The sequence below is a fragment of the Puma concolor genome, chromosome A2, assembly GCF_028749965.1.
Source record: "Puma concolor isolate L17-30 chromosome A2, mPumCon1.1.hap2, whole genome shotgun sequence".
In the NCBI taxonomy this organism is placed as follows: Eukaryota; Metazoa; Chordata; class Mammalia; order Carnivora; family Felidae; genus Puma; species Puma concolor.
Window position 1 is genome coordinate 87,792,500 of NC_141668.1, and position 17,847 is coordinate 87,810,346.

General features: G+C 38.2%; 1 protein-coding gene across 11 annotated transcripts in view; it reads left to right on the forward strand.

The window, feature by feature from the left end:
- Window positions 1–17,847, forward strand: part of MAGI2 (membrane associated guanylate kinase, WW and PDZ domain containing 2) — a 1,355,992-nt gene that overhangs the window by 1,226,705 nt on the left and 111,440 nt on the right. For all 11 annotated transcript variants that reach the window (XM_086696830.1, XM_086696832.1, XM_086696831.1 and 8 more), the window contains 3 exons: window positions 271–424; window positions 5,592–5,811; window positions 6,917–7,060. In XM_086696830.1, the coding sequence (XP_086552956.1) occupies window positions 271–424; window positions 5,592–5,811; window positions 6,917–7,060 (518 nt within the window). The remainder of the gene's footprint in view (window positions 1–270; window positions 425–5,591; window positions 5,812–6,916; window positions 7,061–17,847) is intronic.

Below are 17,847 nucleotides of genomic sequence, written 5' to 3' on the forward strand. Positions count from 1 at the left end.
ATCTTTTCTGCTAGGAAAATGACAAGAGACTCTGTTTAACTTTGTTCAGCAACACTTGTAATTCATGAAATAATACTAATTCTGCGAATGGTATTGGAACTTGATTGGATAATTGATAAGTTTAACCTGCTGTCTTAAAGCCTAACAGAAACTGAGAAAACTGAAGCCTTGAGTCATCTGAGGAGGCAAAGAGTTACCACCTCTGGCCACCTCTTGCCCTTTATCAGATGCCAACCTGACTGCACCTGCCACTTTGGCTCCCCTTTGCAGAGCTCAGCAGCCCAGCGTCGGCACCCAGCTCAGAGAAGCAGAGCCCCATGGCCCAGCAGAGTCCTCTGGCCCAGCCGAGCCCAGCCACTCCCAACAGCCCTGTTGCCCAACCAGCTCCTCCTCAGCCACTTCAGCTGCAAGGACATGAAAATAGGTAAAGTTTCCCCTGGTTTTTCTGATGCTGAGAGGTGAGGGAGGTGGGGAGAGGGAGAGTTTGGGACAGGACACAACAGGACACCGAAGAGAAAGTTTCATAAAGTAGAAATTGCCAGGTGCTCCTTTCTGTGATTTAGAGATTCTGTGGGTGTCACACATGTGGTTTTATTAGCAAATACAGGGGTCTGTTCTTCACAAAAAGAGAACCTTTCCTCAAGAAATGATGAGCAATTAGTAGGTAGATGATCAGTAGATGATCAGTAGGGATTAACTAGATGAAGACCACGTTGAAGAGACTCCAAACTGAAGAACATAGATATAGACCCTTTGGCAGGAGGGAGCATGCAAACTTGAAAGGCATGGAAATAAATAAGGTCAGTGTAGTGAGGGAAGAGGTCAGGGAGCATGGTTCAAGATGTAGCAATGAGAGTGATAGGGACCCACCTTTGGGGCTGTAAGCATGTTAAAGATTTTTTTAAACTTTTTAAAATGTTTTATTTTATTTTTTGAGAGATAAAGAGACACAGAGAGCAAGCAGGGGAGGGGCAGAGAGAGAGGGAGACACAGAATCCAAGCAGGCTCCAGGCTCTGAGCTGTCAGCACAGAGCCCGACTCAGGGCTCGAACCCACAAACACAAGATCATGACCCGGGCCGAAGTTGGATGCTCAACCGACTAAACCACCCAGGCACACCAAAGATTTTGAGCTTCAGTGTAAGGACAAGTCATTGGAAGGTTTTACGCTAAAGACTGACATCACTGGATTTCCTTTTCAAGGCCGCCCAGTGGGCCACACAGAGAGCTGACTGGGAGCTGGTGAGGGTTGGATGTAGATTAAGCAATTAGAGATGGCTGCTGATATCCTTGGATCAATGAAGGTGGTGGCTCAGAGAACAATGGTGGTGTGGAGAGAGGGAAGTGTGGCAAAACTTGTAAGCAGTAATAAACGTTAGCATTTTTTACTGCATTTTGCCTGTATCCCCCTACCCATGATCTAATGAGGTTCTTCCATTCCATATCATAAACTAATATGAATAAGCCACTTTGAACTTCCAGAAAAAAAGGACGTCATGTAAAAACAGCATTGTCTTCTTACAATGAACTTGTGTGTAACAGGGAGCCTGGGTTAGGTTGAGCCATAAAGGAAAGAGATGAAGACATGTTCCCATGCTGTTTTCCCTCTTTTGAAGGAGAAAAACAGAACAACACACAGGAACATCTCTGTGTACAAAACCCTCACCGGTCTTTTCCATAATTCTAATGTTTTCTGAACATCTGCTTCCTAGCTCCCGCCTCATATGTTGGGAAAGATGAAGTGAGACTCAGTGTCCAAGTCCCAGAACTCTGTAGGTCCATCACTCACGCAGTTGCAAAGCAAATATTTTCCCTGTGCCACAGGTGCTATTTCCATAAAGCCCTGTTCTTCTCAGGAGTTCCCCCATTTGCTTTCACAGAAAAGTAAATGTCTGTTATGCTCAGCTGTTTATGGTTTTAATATATTCCACGGAAGAAAAAAGACTAAAGACCATAAAGCAAACGATAGGGGGGTGAGAATTTGACAACCCATAAGAAGAGTAAGTCCTGGGTATCTCAGTAATAAGCCACTGATGTGTTTGCTTTCGCCGTGAGCTGTTTTACCAGATCACACTGGCTTTCCCCAGGATTCATTTCGGACTCAGGAGGAAGGGGCTGAGCACATGCAATTCCCGGGCCAGCCTCAGACTCCTCTTATGGCTCTGCCTCCGTCTATTAATCTCCCAGCCACAGTTCTATCTCACCTTTCCAGAGTCAGACTCCCCCAGACATGGGCTCTTGCTTCTGGCTTTGGGGTGGGTAATCTCATCCCTGTCGTGTTATAATTCAGTGGGGAGAATAACATTTGGGCAAGGCCACTATCATGCTTCAACTACTACTAGCCCACAACTGGAACTCGTTGGCCCTGATCAGAGAAGCAACAGTCTTTGGAATGTCTTTTTGTCCTGACTACACGGAATAAAATATTTCCCAACTCTGGGATTAACCAATTGACCTGATTCAAATTTTTATAAATCACCAACAAATTTTCCCAGTGAACTTTGCTGCACTAATATTAAAAGCCTGGCAAGTGCCTGCTTTCAGAGAGCCCTTCCTTGGCACTGGGGTTTCCTGGCTTAACTGTTGATTGTTAGTGGGTGGCTTTTTTACATATGAATGAAGAGATTAATAATTTTACAGATACCAGATCATTTTTCTAGCTTCATTTAAACATGGTCATGGTATCAAGAGCTCTTTGTCTTTCTCTAGATCAGGCTAGAGATGTCTCCAAGACAGCTTTTATGCCAGTTACCCCGTATGCATTTTCTAGTGGTTCATCTATACAAGAAATGCCCACCTAACTCCATGTCAAACTGAGCCAGTTTCCATGTTAAAATGGGATAAAATTAAATGACGATCTGCTTCCACATTTTTATTTTATGAATTAAAATGACTGAATATTTTATCCTGTCTTATTTACTTTCACTTTGGCTTCCTACTGACACCCTGCACACCTCTACTTATGTCTCTGTCCCTTAACAATCTTTTGATATATACTCTGGAAACAAAATCGTTTTAATATGCACATAAGCAAAACAGTATTCAAGGAGAAGCATTCATTGGAAACAACAAAAGAACCATTATATAATATATTTCAAAACTAAGTATAAATAGCAGAGCTCACCTTCCCCAGCAAGGGAAATTAATATTTGACTGCATTTTACTTATTTTTAATTTTTTAATGCTTATTTATTTCTGAGAGAGAGAGAGAGAGAGAGAGAGACAAAGCATGAGGGGAGGAGCAGCAGAGAGAGAGGGAGACACAGAATCTTAAGCAGGCTCCAGGCTCTGACCTGTCAGCACAAAGCCCAACAGGGGGCTCAAACCCATAAGCTGTGAGATCATGACCTGAGCCGAAGTTGGATGCTTAACCAACTGAGCCACCCAGGTACCCCTTGACTGCATTTTAAACAGCAAAGTCAGTAGAAAAACACTGGAAATTTACTTCTTTTTTTACATACTTTGAACCCTAGATGTTTAAGCTGGAAGGAATTCTTAAAAGGTCCACATGAGGCAAAAGCCTACTACAAGACCTGTACCACATGGGCATTGTTTCTTGGTTCTGGAACTTGTTCATACCATAAAATTCTGCTAGATTTTATCACTAGAAATCTGGTTGTTGTTGTTGTTGTTGTTGTTGTTGTTTTTATCTCTACAGGCTCTTTAATAGTGGAATTAATAGCAACAAAGAGTTATACTGATGACTTTCTTTCATGAGTGAAGGAATTTTAAAGAGGCTGTATTTTTTTTTAAATAATCCTGAGTTTTCCTTAAAGTATTTCACAAATTCAAAGCAACATAGTTTTTGCCCAAGCTGCTGTATCATTCACTGAACAGTTAGCAACATTCATAAAAACTTAAGTATATTTTCCTCATTAAAGACTCTTCAATGTACAGTTCAATGTAAAATCCTGACAGACAGCACAGGTTCAAATGCAGTTTGAATGCCAGAAGGTAGGCTTGGATGACAGCTGTTGCATTTTAACGGTTCCTATTCTAGGCTGTTGTGTAATCTTTGGGGAGACTTTACATTTCACCCTCTTTGGCTATACCTCGTGACACATCTGGTTGGAAATGGGGCACATAATGGATATCGCATACCACTACCACACAGATCACGAAAATAAAGTGACTTGTGCTGTAACTCAAAGCAACTTGACATCTAATCTACCAAACAGTTTCTAGGAAGGAATCAACACATGCCAACGAATGGCAGCCAGTTCAGTTCTTTTGTTTAATTCATTCATTTGTGTGGTTAAGCATCTTATTCAAAGCATATTTAAATAATTCTGTTCTCAGCATTCACAATCCCAGTAGGTGAGTGGACAACTTGCCGAGGTAGGAAACAAAGCCTAAATTCTGCAGTTCACAAGAGGAATGTGTCACTTCTGCAGTTCACAAGAGGAATGTGTCATTCCTGCATTACTTCCCATTTAAGTAACAAATGGGACCTGCTCAAAGTGTTGATTAAAATAACATCCTTTCAAACACTCCAAATAAATACATCGATTACTGTACATTTTTAGTGTATCCTCACCAAATATTAGATTGCACTAATGGCAATTGTTCAGGTGAGTGATTTTTAAAAATAGTAGTGGGGTTCCTGGGTGACTCAGTTGGTTAAGTGTCCCACTCTTGATTTTGGCTTAGGTCATGTTCTCACGGTTGTGAGATCGAGCCCAGTGCTGGGTTAATCTCTCACTGTGCCTAATTTATAAATTAAACTTTCTCATAGATTTGTGGTATAGGAAAAAGCATAGTGTATATAGGGTTCAGGACTGTCTGCAGTTTTAGACAACCACTGAGGTCTAGAAATGTAACCCCCATGGATGGGGTGGAAGGCTCTACTGTAAGTAACATCTAGAAACAAGAAAGAGACAAATGTTGGACATACACATTTTTGCCTTCCCTTTCATCTTACGGCCGTGGTAATATCTGATAATAGCATCTGATACTAATCTGATAGTTATAGTCTAGTATTAAAACTATGTAATATGTTTCTACTCTTAGCAATGACCCAGTGACTTTCTCCTTGACTTACAGCTCATGATTATGCTTTGCTATCACTCCTTTAACCTCTGTAAGATATTCAAAAAGACCAAACCTAGCAGGTTAAACTATTGCCTTTAATTATATATTTAGAGATTACTTTGGTTGTGCTGTCATAAAGTAATGAATAGTGTGTGGGCGAGAGAGAGTGGTTGAGAGAGTTGGTTTACTGGTGTTGAGACAAACTGATATTTTGGGATGTATAGTTTGGGATGTATAGTTTAACTCCCTAGATTTGCTGCAGTTGTACAAGTTTGTAAATAGCCAAAGTCAAAGAGGGACATCCATAAGGCCTTTTCCACAAAGTTCTGGTTGGGCCATCATGTTTACCTTGATTTCTCAAGAAGCCAAATGAAAAGTAGACAATATGGCATTTGTCAAGGATTTTAAAATAATGCTTATCATCTATGATTTTCTCAAATTCCTGAACATGCAAAAGGACCTCTAAGAAGTGTGGCCCACATGTGCCTACAGGTCATGTGATCATTCTAATCTCCTTAGAATGCTGAGACCTCAGAGCAAATCCCATGTCCATTTATTTAGTTACAGGTCGGAAGTGAAAGCAAGGCAAGATGTGAAACCAGACATCCGACAGCCTCCATTCACAGACTACAGGCAGCCACCGCTGGACTACAGGCAGCCCCCAGGAGGGGACTACCAGCAACCCCCACCCTTGGACTACAGGCAGCCTCCCCTGCTGGACTACAGACAGCACTCCCCTGACACCAGGCAGTACCCTCTGGCAGACTACAGGCAGCCCCAGGTACCCCCAGGACCCCATTAAATTTCATTTTCCTAATGGGCAAACCTATAATTGACACACGTACATACACACACACCTACACACAGATACACACACACAGAGACACACATGTACACACACATACAGACAGACACACACAGATACACACGTACACACACAGACACACATGTACACATAGAGACACACATGTATGCAGACACAAACACAGACACATTGACACACATGTACAAACGTACACATAGACACACATGTACACACATACACACAGACACACGTATACACGCACGTACACACACACACACATGTACACACAGACACGCATATACACACGTACACACAGACATACATACACACATACACACAGACACATGTACACACAGACACACGTGTACACACAGATACACATGTACACACAGACACATGTACACACACACAGATACAAATGTACACACACGTAAACACAGAGACACACATATAGACACACGTGCGCACACATACATATAGATACACACAGACACACATATGTACACAGAGACACACATGTACACACACATACACACACGTATACACAGACACACATGTACACGCAGACACATGTACACACACAGATACAAATGTACACACAGACACACACGTACACACAGAGAGACACATATAGACACACATACACACGTGTACACACAGAGATACATGTACACACATGTGCACACACAGACACACATGTACACACAGAGACAGACACACACGACTCTGATACATTTATTTATGGTGCCCAACAGCAGTGAATGAGGAGACACAAAGGAGTGATAGTATCGCTCAGACCTATATGCAGTCATTTTGTTTGCCAAGTAAACAATGGATACCAAAGTAATCAAGCTACACGGTAGTTCTTTTAATGACCAAGGAAACTGCATTCAGATCTGCTTGAACTTTTGGAATTTTGTCTCTCGTTTTGCTAGATTGTGAAGTGAGATTACTTGTTCTCACAATATCATGTCATTTGGGACACATTAACTGTAAGGGAGAAGGAGAACAGAGAGACTGACCACAGAAGCTTCTCTGATATCAAACACCTGTTTATTCCATTCTCTCGCCAACTCTACAGGATTTTGATTATTTCACTGTGGACATGGAGAAGGGCGCCAAAGGGTTTGGATTCAGCATTCGTGGAGGAAGGGAATACAAAATGGATTTGTACGTGTTGAGACTGGCAGAAGATGGGCCAGCAATAAGAAACGGAAGGATGAGGGTAAGAACAGTCTCTTTTTATAGAATTACTTAATACTGAAAGACCCCACAGTGGTATCAGAATGCTGACTCAGTGTGATTAAGCAAACAGTCTCAGCATGGGCTTTGCCTTCTTTCCGTTGCATGACTCAGTTTCCTGAAAGTTTGGTCAAACGCGATTCAAGAATCATATTAGCTCTCATTTTCCTGCTTACACCCTTCCAACTGGCAAATCTCATTGCAGTGCTTTATATATATAGTTTCTCTAAAGAGCGAGCTAAAGAAAATGTACAAAGTAAGCTAAGAAATAGTTTGAAATGGAAACATGGATCCATAATTTTTTCTATGGCTTGGTTTAGTTTTCATTTGGAATAACTCTTTTGAAATTTTTTTCTTTGTTTGATGCTATTTTTTTCCTCCAAGTTTATTAATCAAATGGTTCTGTGTTTCTTTGGAAATACTTCCTTTGTGTTGACTGGTTTTTTGGCTTCGATATTGGAAAGAGGAGGACTAGACTTCTTAGATACGTATTGTCCTTAAAAATGGTGACAGTTAAAAATTTTCCAATTAAGAGTGTAAGTTGAGATGGATTTTTTAATGTAATAGTGATTTTGAGGCATCTGATTGATAGGTAACTGACTATTCATCTAAAGGTACAAAAAAAAACCTTGATAACAATGTAGAATATTAGTCTGTGTCTCTCTTTTTCTCTCTCCCTCTCTTTCTGTAAAATGGCCATTAGTCAGCACATGAAAGGTTAGTTATTATAACTAAAATCTGGAATTCATTCTTGCTTTCCCTCCTTGCCCTTTAAATTAATACAGAAGAGCTGTGGTCCTTGGCTTCTGGCACTTCCGGTTCTTGTGCAGAGCTGCACCAACCACTTGCTCCCAGATAACTGAATGAATCTGTTATTCCTACTGCCCACTCTACCATTTCTGTGATTTTCATTCCCAAGTCACTGAATCATCCACAGTGCAAAAGTAGAAAGAACCTAAATCATGTCAATGTTCCTCCCTCCCTTCACAATTCTTTGACAACTAGGAAGTATCCAAGTTGGAATTTGAAGTGACTGGAATTTGGCTGGCTCTGGAGACTGACGGCTCCTGCCCTGATCCAACACCAGCCTCCGTGTACCCCATCCACATATGGTTTTAGGAGAGGCCTCCACATGGTTTCTTGGCTCCCAGCTTCCCTAAAAACAGAAGGGCACTTTTTTAACATATTGCAAAGCCAACTCACAAGTGGTTAAGTAAAACAAAATCTTCCTGGTGCACGTAAAAGCAACACAACACAAGGACCATGGGTGAAGCCACCAGAGCCCTATGAGAGAGGATAGCCCACCCGCCCCCACAGTGGACTTCAGAGGTGGCCTGTGTGACTTCCAAACAGTGGCCACACTTTTTAACAAGTGGTCTAAATGGCTGCTCGATATGTACAGCACTCCCAAAGCATGGGAGCCTAAATATAGAAGTACTTTTATGTAAAAAGAATATTCTTTCTTAGAGAATTCAAGCCAGAGTGGTAGTTGCCAGCGTGGTCCCTGGCATCAGCATCACCTGGGAAGATGTTAGAAATGCAAATTCTGAGGCCCACCACAGACCCACTGAATCAGATACTCTAGGATTGGGGTCACCAGGCTGTGTTGTGATTCATTCCCCTGTGAATGTGATATAAGCTGCAGCTCGAGGACTTCTAACTGAGCCAGAGGGAAGTTGACCTGACACACGTATGACAAAGATAGGAGGTGTGTGGCTCAGGCCTTGTTAATCCCCCTTAGATCCTGTCTAAGGGGATTTCTATCCTGTCCCAACAGTTTACCTGGGGTTTTTAAACCTATGTAAACACAGATTTAGAATTCTGTAGGCAGGTGCTAAATTTTATGAAAGATGCCTTTTCTTCTGGCAGGTGATAAAAATGAGTCCCCTACCTGGGTTTCAGAAAATGATATTTTCCCTTCTTTTCAAAGATTATAAACATAAGCAATATTTTGTAATTTTCCATGCCAGTTTTATAGAGCAAACTATTCCTTCTGTGTACAGCTATGTAAAAGGAATTATGATGGCCAGTTTTAGATTATATGGGTTAGTTTATTTGGGACCATAATGTACATACTTCTAGCATTTAATTCTCAAAGAAAAGGAGCCACTTGGGAGTCATAGAAATTCCAGGGATAAAATTTTACTGGTTGATTTTATTTCCAATCTTCAAATTAAGTCTGGGAACTTGGCAGGGATGGATGGAAGGCTTTTTTCTGCTCTTTACAGATTATATTCGCTACTCAAATGTTTTGAGTTTTTCTCACTCATGGAGTCTTATGGCACCAGGGGAAAATTTGTCCGTGGTGACAAACTGCATGTCAGGAAGAGGGACAGCTTTATCATGTAAGTTCAAAGGTGCTCATATTATCTACTGTCAGAATGAGGTAAATCTTCGTAGTTGTTCTTGATCATAGCACATAATTAATTCAGATCTTATTTTAATGTTTCTTATCAAATTTTAATCATTTAAGGTAATGTTTTCTACCTTCATTTGTGCATGTCAGTAATTGGCAATAACTTGTAATTCACGGTTGCGTTTAAATTACTTTGGCAAGCACCGGGATTGATCAACATTTGCATGACTCAGTGGTCTCATTATTTTAAACCAATGCATAAATGGGATAACATATTGGTTACCAATTTGGAAATTTTACAGTAAAATTCATTAGGGACCCATTTTTCATCTAACTATAAAATTCCCCCTTGATACCACTGGGACCCAGATACATATACAGATCTTAATTATCTGTGCAGGTGATGCTTATAAGGCAGGACTTCACTCCATGGGGATTATGGTTTGGTTGTAAAGTGCCAAGACTCCTGAGAAAAGTAGCTGGACTAGACATTCATGGGCTATTATTAAAAATAAGCTCAAGAAGAAGAGAAGCTAGCACCAGGTTCTTCCCAGCCTTTAAAACACTCAGGCACATTTCGCCTCATTAACGTGATTCCCTCACCTTCAGTCTTAATGCATCACTTCCTCTATTCACAAACTAAACATACGCCCACTTCATGATCCGATAAGTTTGGAAAAGATGAGGTTTCCCCCCTTTTTCATGATCAGAAACATAAAGGAAAAAGCCAGGCAATGATCTGATAATAGCTGGGTATCTTAGATTAAACGCACCATAGTGGAATTGCTGAAATCAAAATTGCTTTTGTGAAAGAGCTAGATGATCCTGGAAAATCATTTCATGTAACAACTAATGAATTACTGGGCCTTTGGGTTAGGGATGTAAATAATAGTGCTTTTGAACTCTTAGTTAATGCCCCAGATGTTAGTCTCTGAACCTGAGACTTTTCCTGGGTCTTTTACATCACCTTAGTTGCAGGACAGTGGTGATGTGTGCCTGTTTAGTAGTACAGGAAAGCCAGGTATGGTAGGGGCCAGAGGAGGTGGGGAGCACGGGTGTACGGGCATCCTTCTCACACTGGGGATTCTAAGAAACGGTGGCACGGGTACATATTTTTAAAGTATGTCCTTAGGCATCCAAGAGATATCCTGGGCATCCAAGAGAAGTGCCAGTGACCTTCCCACTCAGAGGTTCTTTCATGAACCTGGTGAGAGATAGGTAGACATATCCCAAAAGTGAGTCCCAGGTGAATGATCTCACTCCAGTCTTTCTGGGCACCTGCAGCAGTGAGAAATATCTTAGTAGAGAATCCTTGGCAAATTAAACTATTTGACTTTGAAATTGATTAATGAGTACTCCCATATAAGAGATTTGTTTTTCCTCCTTAGAAAGCATTATGTGTTTACTTTTTTTGTCAAATAAATATTTTTTTCCACTTGATGAAATAAGAGTCAGATCAGGCAAGAATCCTGATAATGTACAAGGTCAACGGCTTTCCTCAAAATATGAGAACATACCAACAGCAAACCATGATCAGGAAGTAGTGGGGAAAATGAATGGTTCCTTCTGAGGGTCAGATTTACAAGCCAAAATCTACATAAAGGAGAGACGATAAGAAACTCTTTTTCAGAAGATCAATTAGATGCTAATTTAAAATTTTTTATTACATTTCTTTATTTTCGAGAGGCAGAGAGAGACAGAGCATGAGTTGGGGGAAAGGCAGAGAGAGAGGGAGACACAGAATCCGAAGCAGGCTCCAGGCTCTGAGCTGTCAGCACAGAGCCTGACACGGGGCTTGAACTCATGAACTGTGAGATCATGACCTGAGCCCAGGTCGGACGCTTAACCAACTGAGCCACCCAGGTGCCCCAGATGCTAATTTAAAAGAGAGGTTCTAGGACCCGGTATATGAAACATATAAGAGTAACTAAATAAATAAGGGCCTAAAGATTTACTAAAAATATGACTATTTAGAGCATTTCTAAACCCTCAGCCCTATTCTCAACCACCCAAATATGCACACATGGTATATTTGCCTTATTAAACTTAGAAACATCAATTGACTTTGTTAAACCTCAGTTTCTATAAAATAGGAAGATGATATCTACTTTATAGAGTTGTTGAGAGAGTTTTGAAAACATATCAGGAGGTAGTCATATTTTTTTAAGTTTATTTATTTATTTATTTTGAGAGAGAGCATGAGCAGAGAAAGGACAGAGAGAGAGAGGGAGAGAGAATCCCAAGCAGGCTCCTCACTGTCAGTGCAGAGCCCGATGCAGGGCTTGAACCCTCAAACTGTGAGATCATGACTTGAACCAAAGTCAGACCCTTAACTGACTGAGCCACCCAGGTGCCGCCATGATTTTTTTTTTTTGAAGGCAAAGAGTGAAGTTTTAGTTTGTGGAAAGAGAGAGGAATTTAAACAGTAAGATATATCATGGAATAGAATTTGAGGAAAATAGTGCCATGAGAATAAATACCAAGAAAAACCATGTGGGTCATAATTGTGTGAAATATTCACTTTAACAAAAAAAAAAAGTGAAGAGTAACAAGTTTTGACAATAATTACTAGATGGATTTCCAGCACCAATTAATATTCATGTATTAAAAGTTGAGGAAACAAAACATAATCTATAAATGAAGAAAATACGGGGAATAGAAAATAGAAACATAACCATCATGTCTGATTGCTTTTCGTCAGTCATTTGAGATGGCTAATGTGGTAAAAGAAACACGAATGACATTCAGATTTTAAGGAAAAGTGTAAGAAATTATTAGAAACCATTAGTGGATATGTTATAAAAAATAAGAGTGTTTTTAAGTTTGTAAAATAGTCTAATAGAGAGGAATAAAATTTTTGTAACTGATGAAAATTTTTGTCTCTGATACCAAGCTCTTAGGGATACAATCTAATTAAAAACTGAAAATAAATAGGAAACACAGGCAAAGAATAATGAATATAAAAATAATTTATGGGTGAAGCAGGGAATCTTAAGAAATCAAGAGACATTTGGAGGAAAGGAAAGTAGTTCTAATCATCACATAAATAAAGTCTGAGAGTCGAGTTAAAAGAGAATCTGAAAGTAGACCTAGTTTGCTCTAGAAAAGGTAAAATATTTTACTGTTTCTATAAAACGTAGCATATTCCCCGTTTCCATAAAACATACTTTCTATTATAAAAAAGAACATCATTTTTTTAGCTTCATCACCTTAACAGCAGTATAACAATTGTATATGCCTTTTTGCACTGCATAAGCTTTTTTTCAAGCTTCTTGAAACTCATATGACACATGTCCACCTGCAGGGGGCCTCAGGGTAACCTAAAATATCTTGACAGACTGAACAATGTGCAAAAAAGATATTAAGCAATATCTTTTTTTTTTTTTTTTTAGTTTTTATTTAAATTCCAGTTAGTTAGCATACAGTGTAATATTAGTTTCAGAGGTACACTTTAGTGATTCAGTACTTAACATTCAACACCCCAGTGCTCAACACAACAAATGCACTCCTTAATCCCCATCATGTATTTCACCCATTCCTCCCCCCACCTCCTTTCTGGTGACCATCAGTTTTTTCCCTGTAGTTAAGAGTCTGTTTCTTGGTTTGTCTCTCTTTTTCCCCCTGTGAGATTGTTTGTTTTGTTTCTTAAATTCCACATATGAGTGAAATCATACGGTATTAGTCTTTCTCTAACTGATTTATTTCATGTAGCATAATACTCTCTAGCTCCATCCAGTGAGTTGGAAATGGCAAGATTTTTTCTTTTTTATGGCTAAGTAATATTCCATTGTATATATACCATATCTTCTTTATCCATTCATCAGTTGATGAACACTTGAGCTCTTTCCATAGTTTGGCTATTGTTAATAATGCTACTGTAAATATCAGGGTGCATGTGCCCCTTCGAATCAGTATTTTTGTATCCTTTGGGTAAATACCTAGTAGAACAATAGCTGGATTGTAGGGTAGTTCTATTTTTGAGGAATCTCCACACTGTTTTCCACAGTGTCTGCACCAGTTTGCATTCCCACAAGCAGTGTTGAGGATTCCCCTTTCTCTGCATCTTTCCCTGATAGCTGTTTTTAATGTATCACCTCTCTTTCTGTGGCCCAGAATGTAAAAGTATTCTATTTTACATATTATTATTATTAAACATAAAACCATTTAGAAGAAGATTTCTAACATATTTAACAGCTATAAATACCAGCAATGATTCAAGCACCCTTGTGTGCTTAAAAAGCAGAATATGACCAATCTCCAATGACTAAACCGCCCTGCACGCTCCAGCCCCCAGAAGAACCACCACTCTAAACAAACACTTACCATTCCTTCTAGTTTTGCTACATATGTGTGTATCTCTCAACTATATTGTTTAGTTTTGCACTTTGTGAACTTTATGTAAATGAATCATATTACACATATCCTTCTCTGTGGTTTGCTGTTTATACCTTATACTCATTAGAGTCAGCTGAGTTGATGCATGAAGCTATTGTTCATTTATTTTCACTGTTGTAAATCATTCCATTGTATAAATATGCTACAGTCTATAGTAGCTATCCATGGAGATTTGAGATTTTCCATGTCAATGGACATATGAGTTGTTTCCAGCTTTTTGTAACTAACACAATCCTTGTATATATTTCCTGCTGCACGTATGCAAGAATTTCTCTAGACTAGACTACATACCTAGGTGGGCACATATTTAACTTAACTAAATAACACAAAAATATTTTCCTAAGTGGTTTTACAAATTTATACACATACTAACAGTATAAAAGAGTTTCCCCTACTATGTATACATCCTCATTAAACTTGTATTTCAAGCTTACAAATTCTCATTCTGATGGGTAGAAAATGGCATATCGTTTCTTGATTACAAATGGTGTTCATCATCTTTTCTTATGTTTATTGGGCTTTTGTGTTTTCTCTTAGATAAAAATGCCTATTCATATATTTTCTCTATTTTCTGTTGAATTGTTTCTTCCTCTGATAATGATTGTGAAAGTGTTTGTATGTTCTTGGTGATGATTTTTCATCGATTGCTATGTTGCAAATATCTTATTCCAGTTTATGACTTGTAGTTTCACTTTCTTTATGTTGCAGTTTGATAAACAGAAACTCTTAATTTTGGCATATAATTGATTTAATTAACCATTTCCTTTATAGTTTCTACTTTCTGTGTCATCTTTAAAAAATTACTCCCTAACTCCTATTTTTAAAGATCTCCTATATCTTTTTCTAAAGTTTTATAGTTTTGCTTATCATTTCTAAATCCTTAATCACCTAAAATTGATTTCTCTGTAGTAGGATAAGGAAGAAATTTAATTTCAGTTTTTTCCATATAGATAAGCACTTGTCACAGCATCATTTGTTGAATGTCTTCTCATTTTCCCCCAATCTGCAATGGCAGCCCTATAATAAATAAAATTTCTATATGCAATAGTCTGTTTATAGATTATTTACACTGTTCTGCTGGTCTGTTTGTCTATGCCTACGTTGATACTATGCTTACCTACCTTTCAATAGGTCTTGACTTTTGATAGAGAAACTGCCCATCCCTTCATCCCCAGATACATATCTTAATTCTCCAGAAGTGTTTAGATGTTCTTGGATCTTTGTTTGCCCTTTCATATAATTTTTTAGAATTTGCTTGTCCTATTAGGATTTTTATTTGAATTGTTTAGAATCTATAAATAAATGTGGGAAAACTTTATAATATTTATAATCTTCATAATATTGAATCTTTCTATACATGAACGTGATATAATCCATTTATTTAAGTATTCCATAAACTGCTCAAAGTTTTATATTTTTTTTCCCATAACATACCTGCAGATATTTTGCTAAATTGATTGTAGGGATTTTGTTTTATTTTTGCTCTTATATATAGTATTTTTATGTTTGTTTAAATTCAAGTTAGTTAACATATAATGTAGTATTGCTTTCAGGAGTAGAATTTAGTGATTCATCACTTACATATAACACCCAGTGCAGGGGCGTCTGGGTGGCTCAGTCGGTTAGACGTCCAACTTCAGCTCAGATCATGGTGTCACAGCTTGAGAGTCTGAGCCCTGCATCGGGCTCTGTGCTGACAGCTCAGAGCCTGGAGCCTGCTTCGGATTCTGTGCCTCCCTCTCTCTCTGCTCCCGCCCCACTCGCACTCTGTCTCCATCTCTCAAAAATGAATCAATATTAAAAAAAAAAAAAGTTTTTAATTTAAAAACACCCAGTGTGGATCCTAAAAAGTGCCCTCCTTGATGCCCTTGACCCATTTAACCCATATTCCCACCCTCCTCTCCTCCAGCAACCCTCAGTTTGTTCTCTGTATTTTTTCTTATAGTTTGCTTCCCTCTCTCTTTATCTTATTTTTCCTTCCCTTCCCCTGTGTGCATCTGTTTTGTTTCTTAAATTCTACTATGAGTGAAATCATATGATATTTGTCTTTCCCTGACTGACTTATTTTCTTTAGTGTAATACATTCTGTTTACATCCACATGGCAAAATTTCATCCTTTTTGATCACCAAGTAATATTCCAGTGTGTGTGTGTGTGTGTGTGTGTGTGTGTGTGTGTGTGGTTGTGTGTATCACATCTTCTTTGTTCATTCATCAGTCTCTCTCTCTCTCTCTCTCTCTCTCTCTCTCTCTCTCTTTCTCTCTCAAAAATAAATAAACATTAAAAAAATTAAAAAAAAAAAAGAAGTTGCTACAGTCAAGGTCAAAGAGGTTGACACCTGTGTTTTCCTGTAGGATTTTGATGGTTTCTTGTCTCACATTTAGGTCTTTCACCCATTTTGCATTTATTTTTGTGTGTGGTATAATAAAGTGGCTCAGTTTCATTCTTCTGCATGTCACTGTCCAGTTTTCCCAGCACCATTTGCTGAAGAGACTGTATTTTTTCCATTGGATACTCTTCCCTGTTTTGTCAAAGACTAGTTGGCCATACATTTGTGTGTCTACTTCTGGGTTCTTTTTTCTATTCCATTAATCTATGTGTCTGTTTTTGTATCAGTATGTTTGTGCCTTGATGCTTACAGCTTTGTAATACAGATTGAAGTCCTGTACTGTGATATCTCCAGCTTTGATTTTCTTTTTCAACATTACTTTGGCTATTGGGGTCTTTTATGGTTCCATACAAATTTTAGAATTGTTTGTTCTGGCTCTGTGAAGAATGCTGGTGTTATTTTGATAGGGATTGCATTGAATGTTTAGATTGCTTTGGGTAGTATCGACATTTTAACAATGTTTGTTCTTCCAATCCATGAGCATGGAATGTTTTTCCATTTCTTTATGTCTTCTTCAGTTTCTTTCATAAGCATTGTATAGTTTTCAGCATACAGAATTTATACCTCTTTGGTTAGGTTTATTCCTAGTTATCTTACTGTTTTTGGTTATATATAGTATTTTTAATGTAATATTAAGGTAAACTGTTACCAGTGAAAAGAAAAAGAATTGATTTTTATATGTTGGTCAATTGTATCCAGCAAAATTACTAAACTCTTTTATTAATTCAGGTAATTTCTCAGTAGCTGCCTCTGGATTTTCTACCTAGATAAACACATTTTCTGCAAATAAGGAGAGTTCTGGGTCTTTTTTACACCCTTTTTTTTTTCTTATTTTACTGCATGTGTTCAACTTCTGTGATTCTAAATAGAAGTGGTCAAAACAAGCACTCTTGTTCCATTTCTCATCTTAAAGGGAATAATTTTAACGTTTCACCATTAAACACAATGTTAGTTATAAACAAAGGCTATATAGATAACCTTTATCAGAGTAAGAATGTTCCCTTCTATCACTAGTTTGCTAGAGAGTTTATTAGGAATTCGTGTTGAATTTTATGTACTATTTCTATATCCATGGAAAGTATCATATGATCTTTTTTCTTTAACATGCTAATTAATATGATTAATCATATTAATGGGTTTTTATGTTATTATCTCTCTTGATGTCCTCTAATAAGCCCTACTTATTCATAATGATCTTTTTATGCACTGCTCAATTGAGTTTCTGGCAATTCCTTTAGGATATTTGTATTTGTTATTGAGCAAGGTTGGCCTGAAGTCTTCTTTTCTTGTAGTGTTGTGAATGATTTTGATATTAATGTTATTTTAGTCTTACAAAGTGAGAAGGAATAATCCTTTCTGTTGTTGTCATTGCTGTTGCTATCTGGGAAAGTTTATGTAAGTTGAGAATTGTCCTTGAATGTTTGGTAGAACACACCTATAAATCCACCCAAACTTGGTGTGCTTTCTTCATGTGAAAATTTTAAATCACTAATTACATTTCCATAATAATTAGGGTATTCTTCACGTTTTCTATTTCTTTTTGAGTCAATTCTAATAAATTTCTTTTTTTCTAATAGTCTGTCTATCCCATCTTAGTTTTCAAAGTGTTTTTAATATTATCTTATTATATT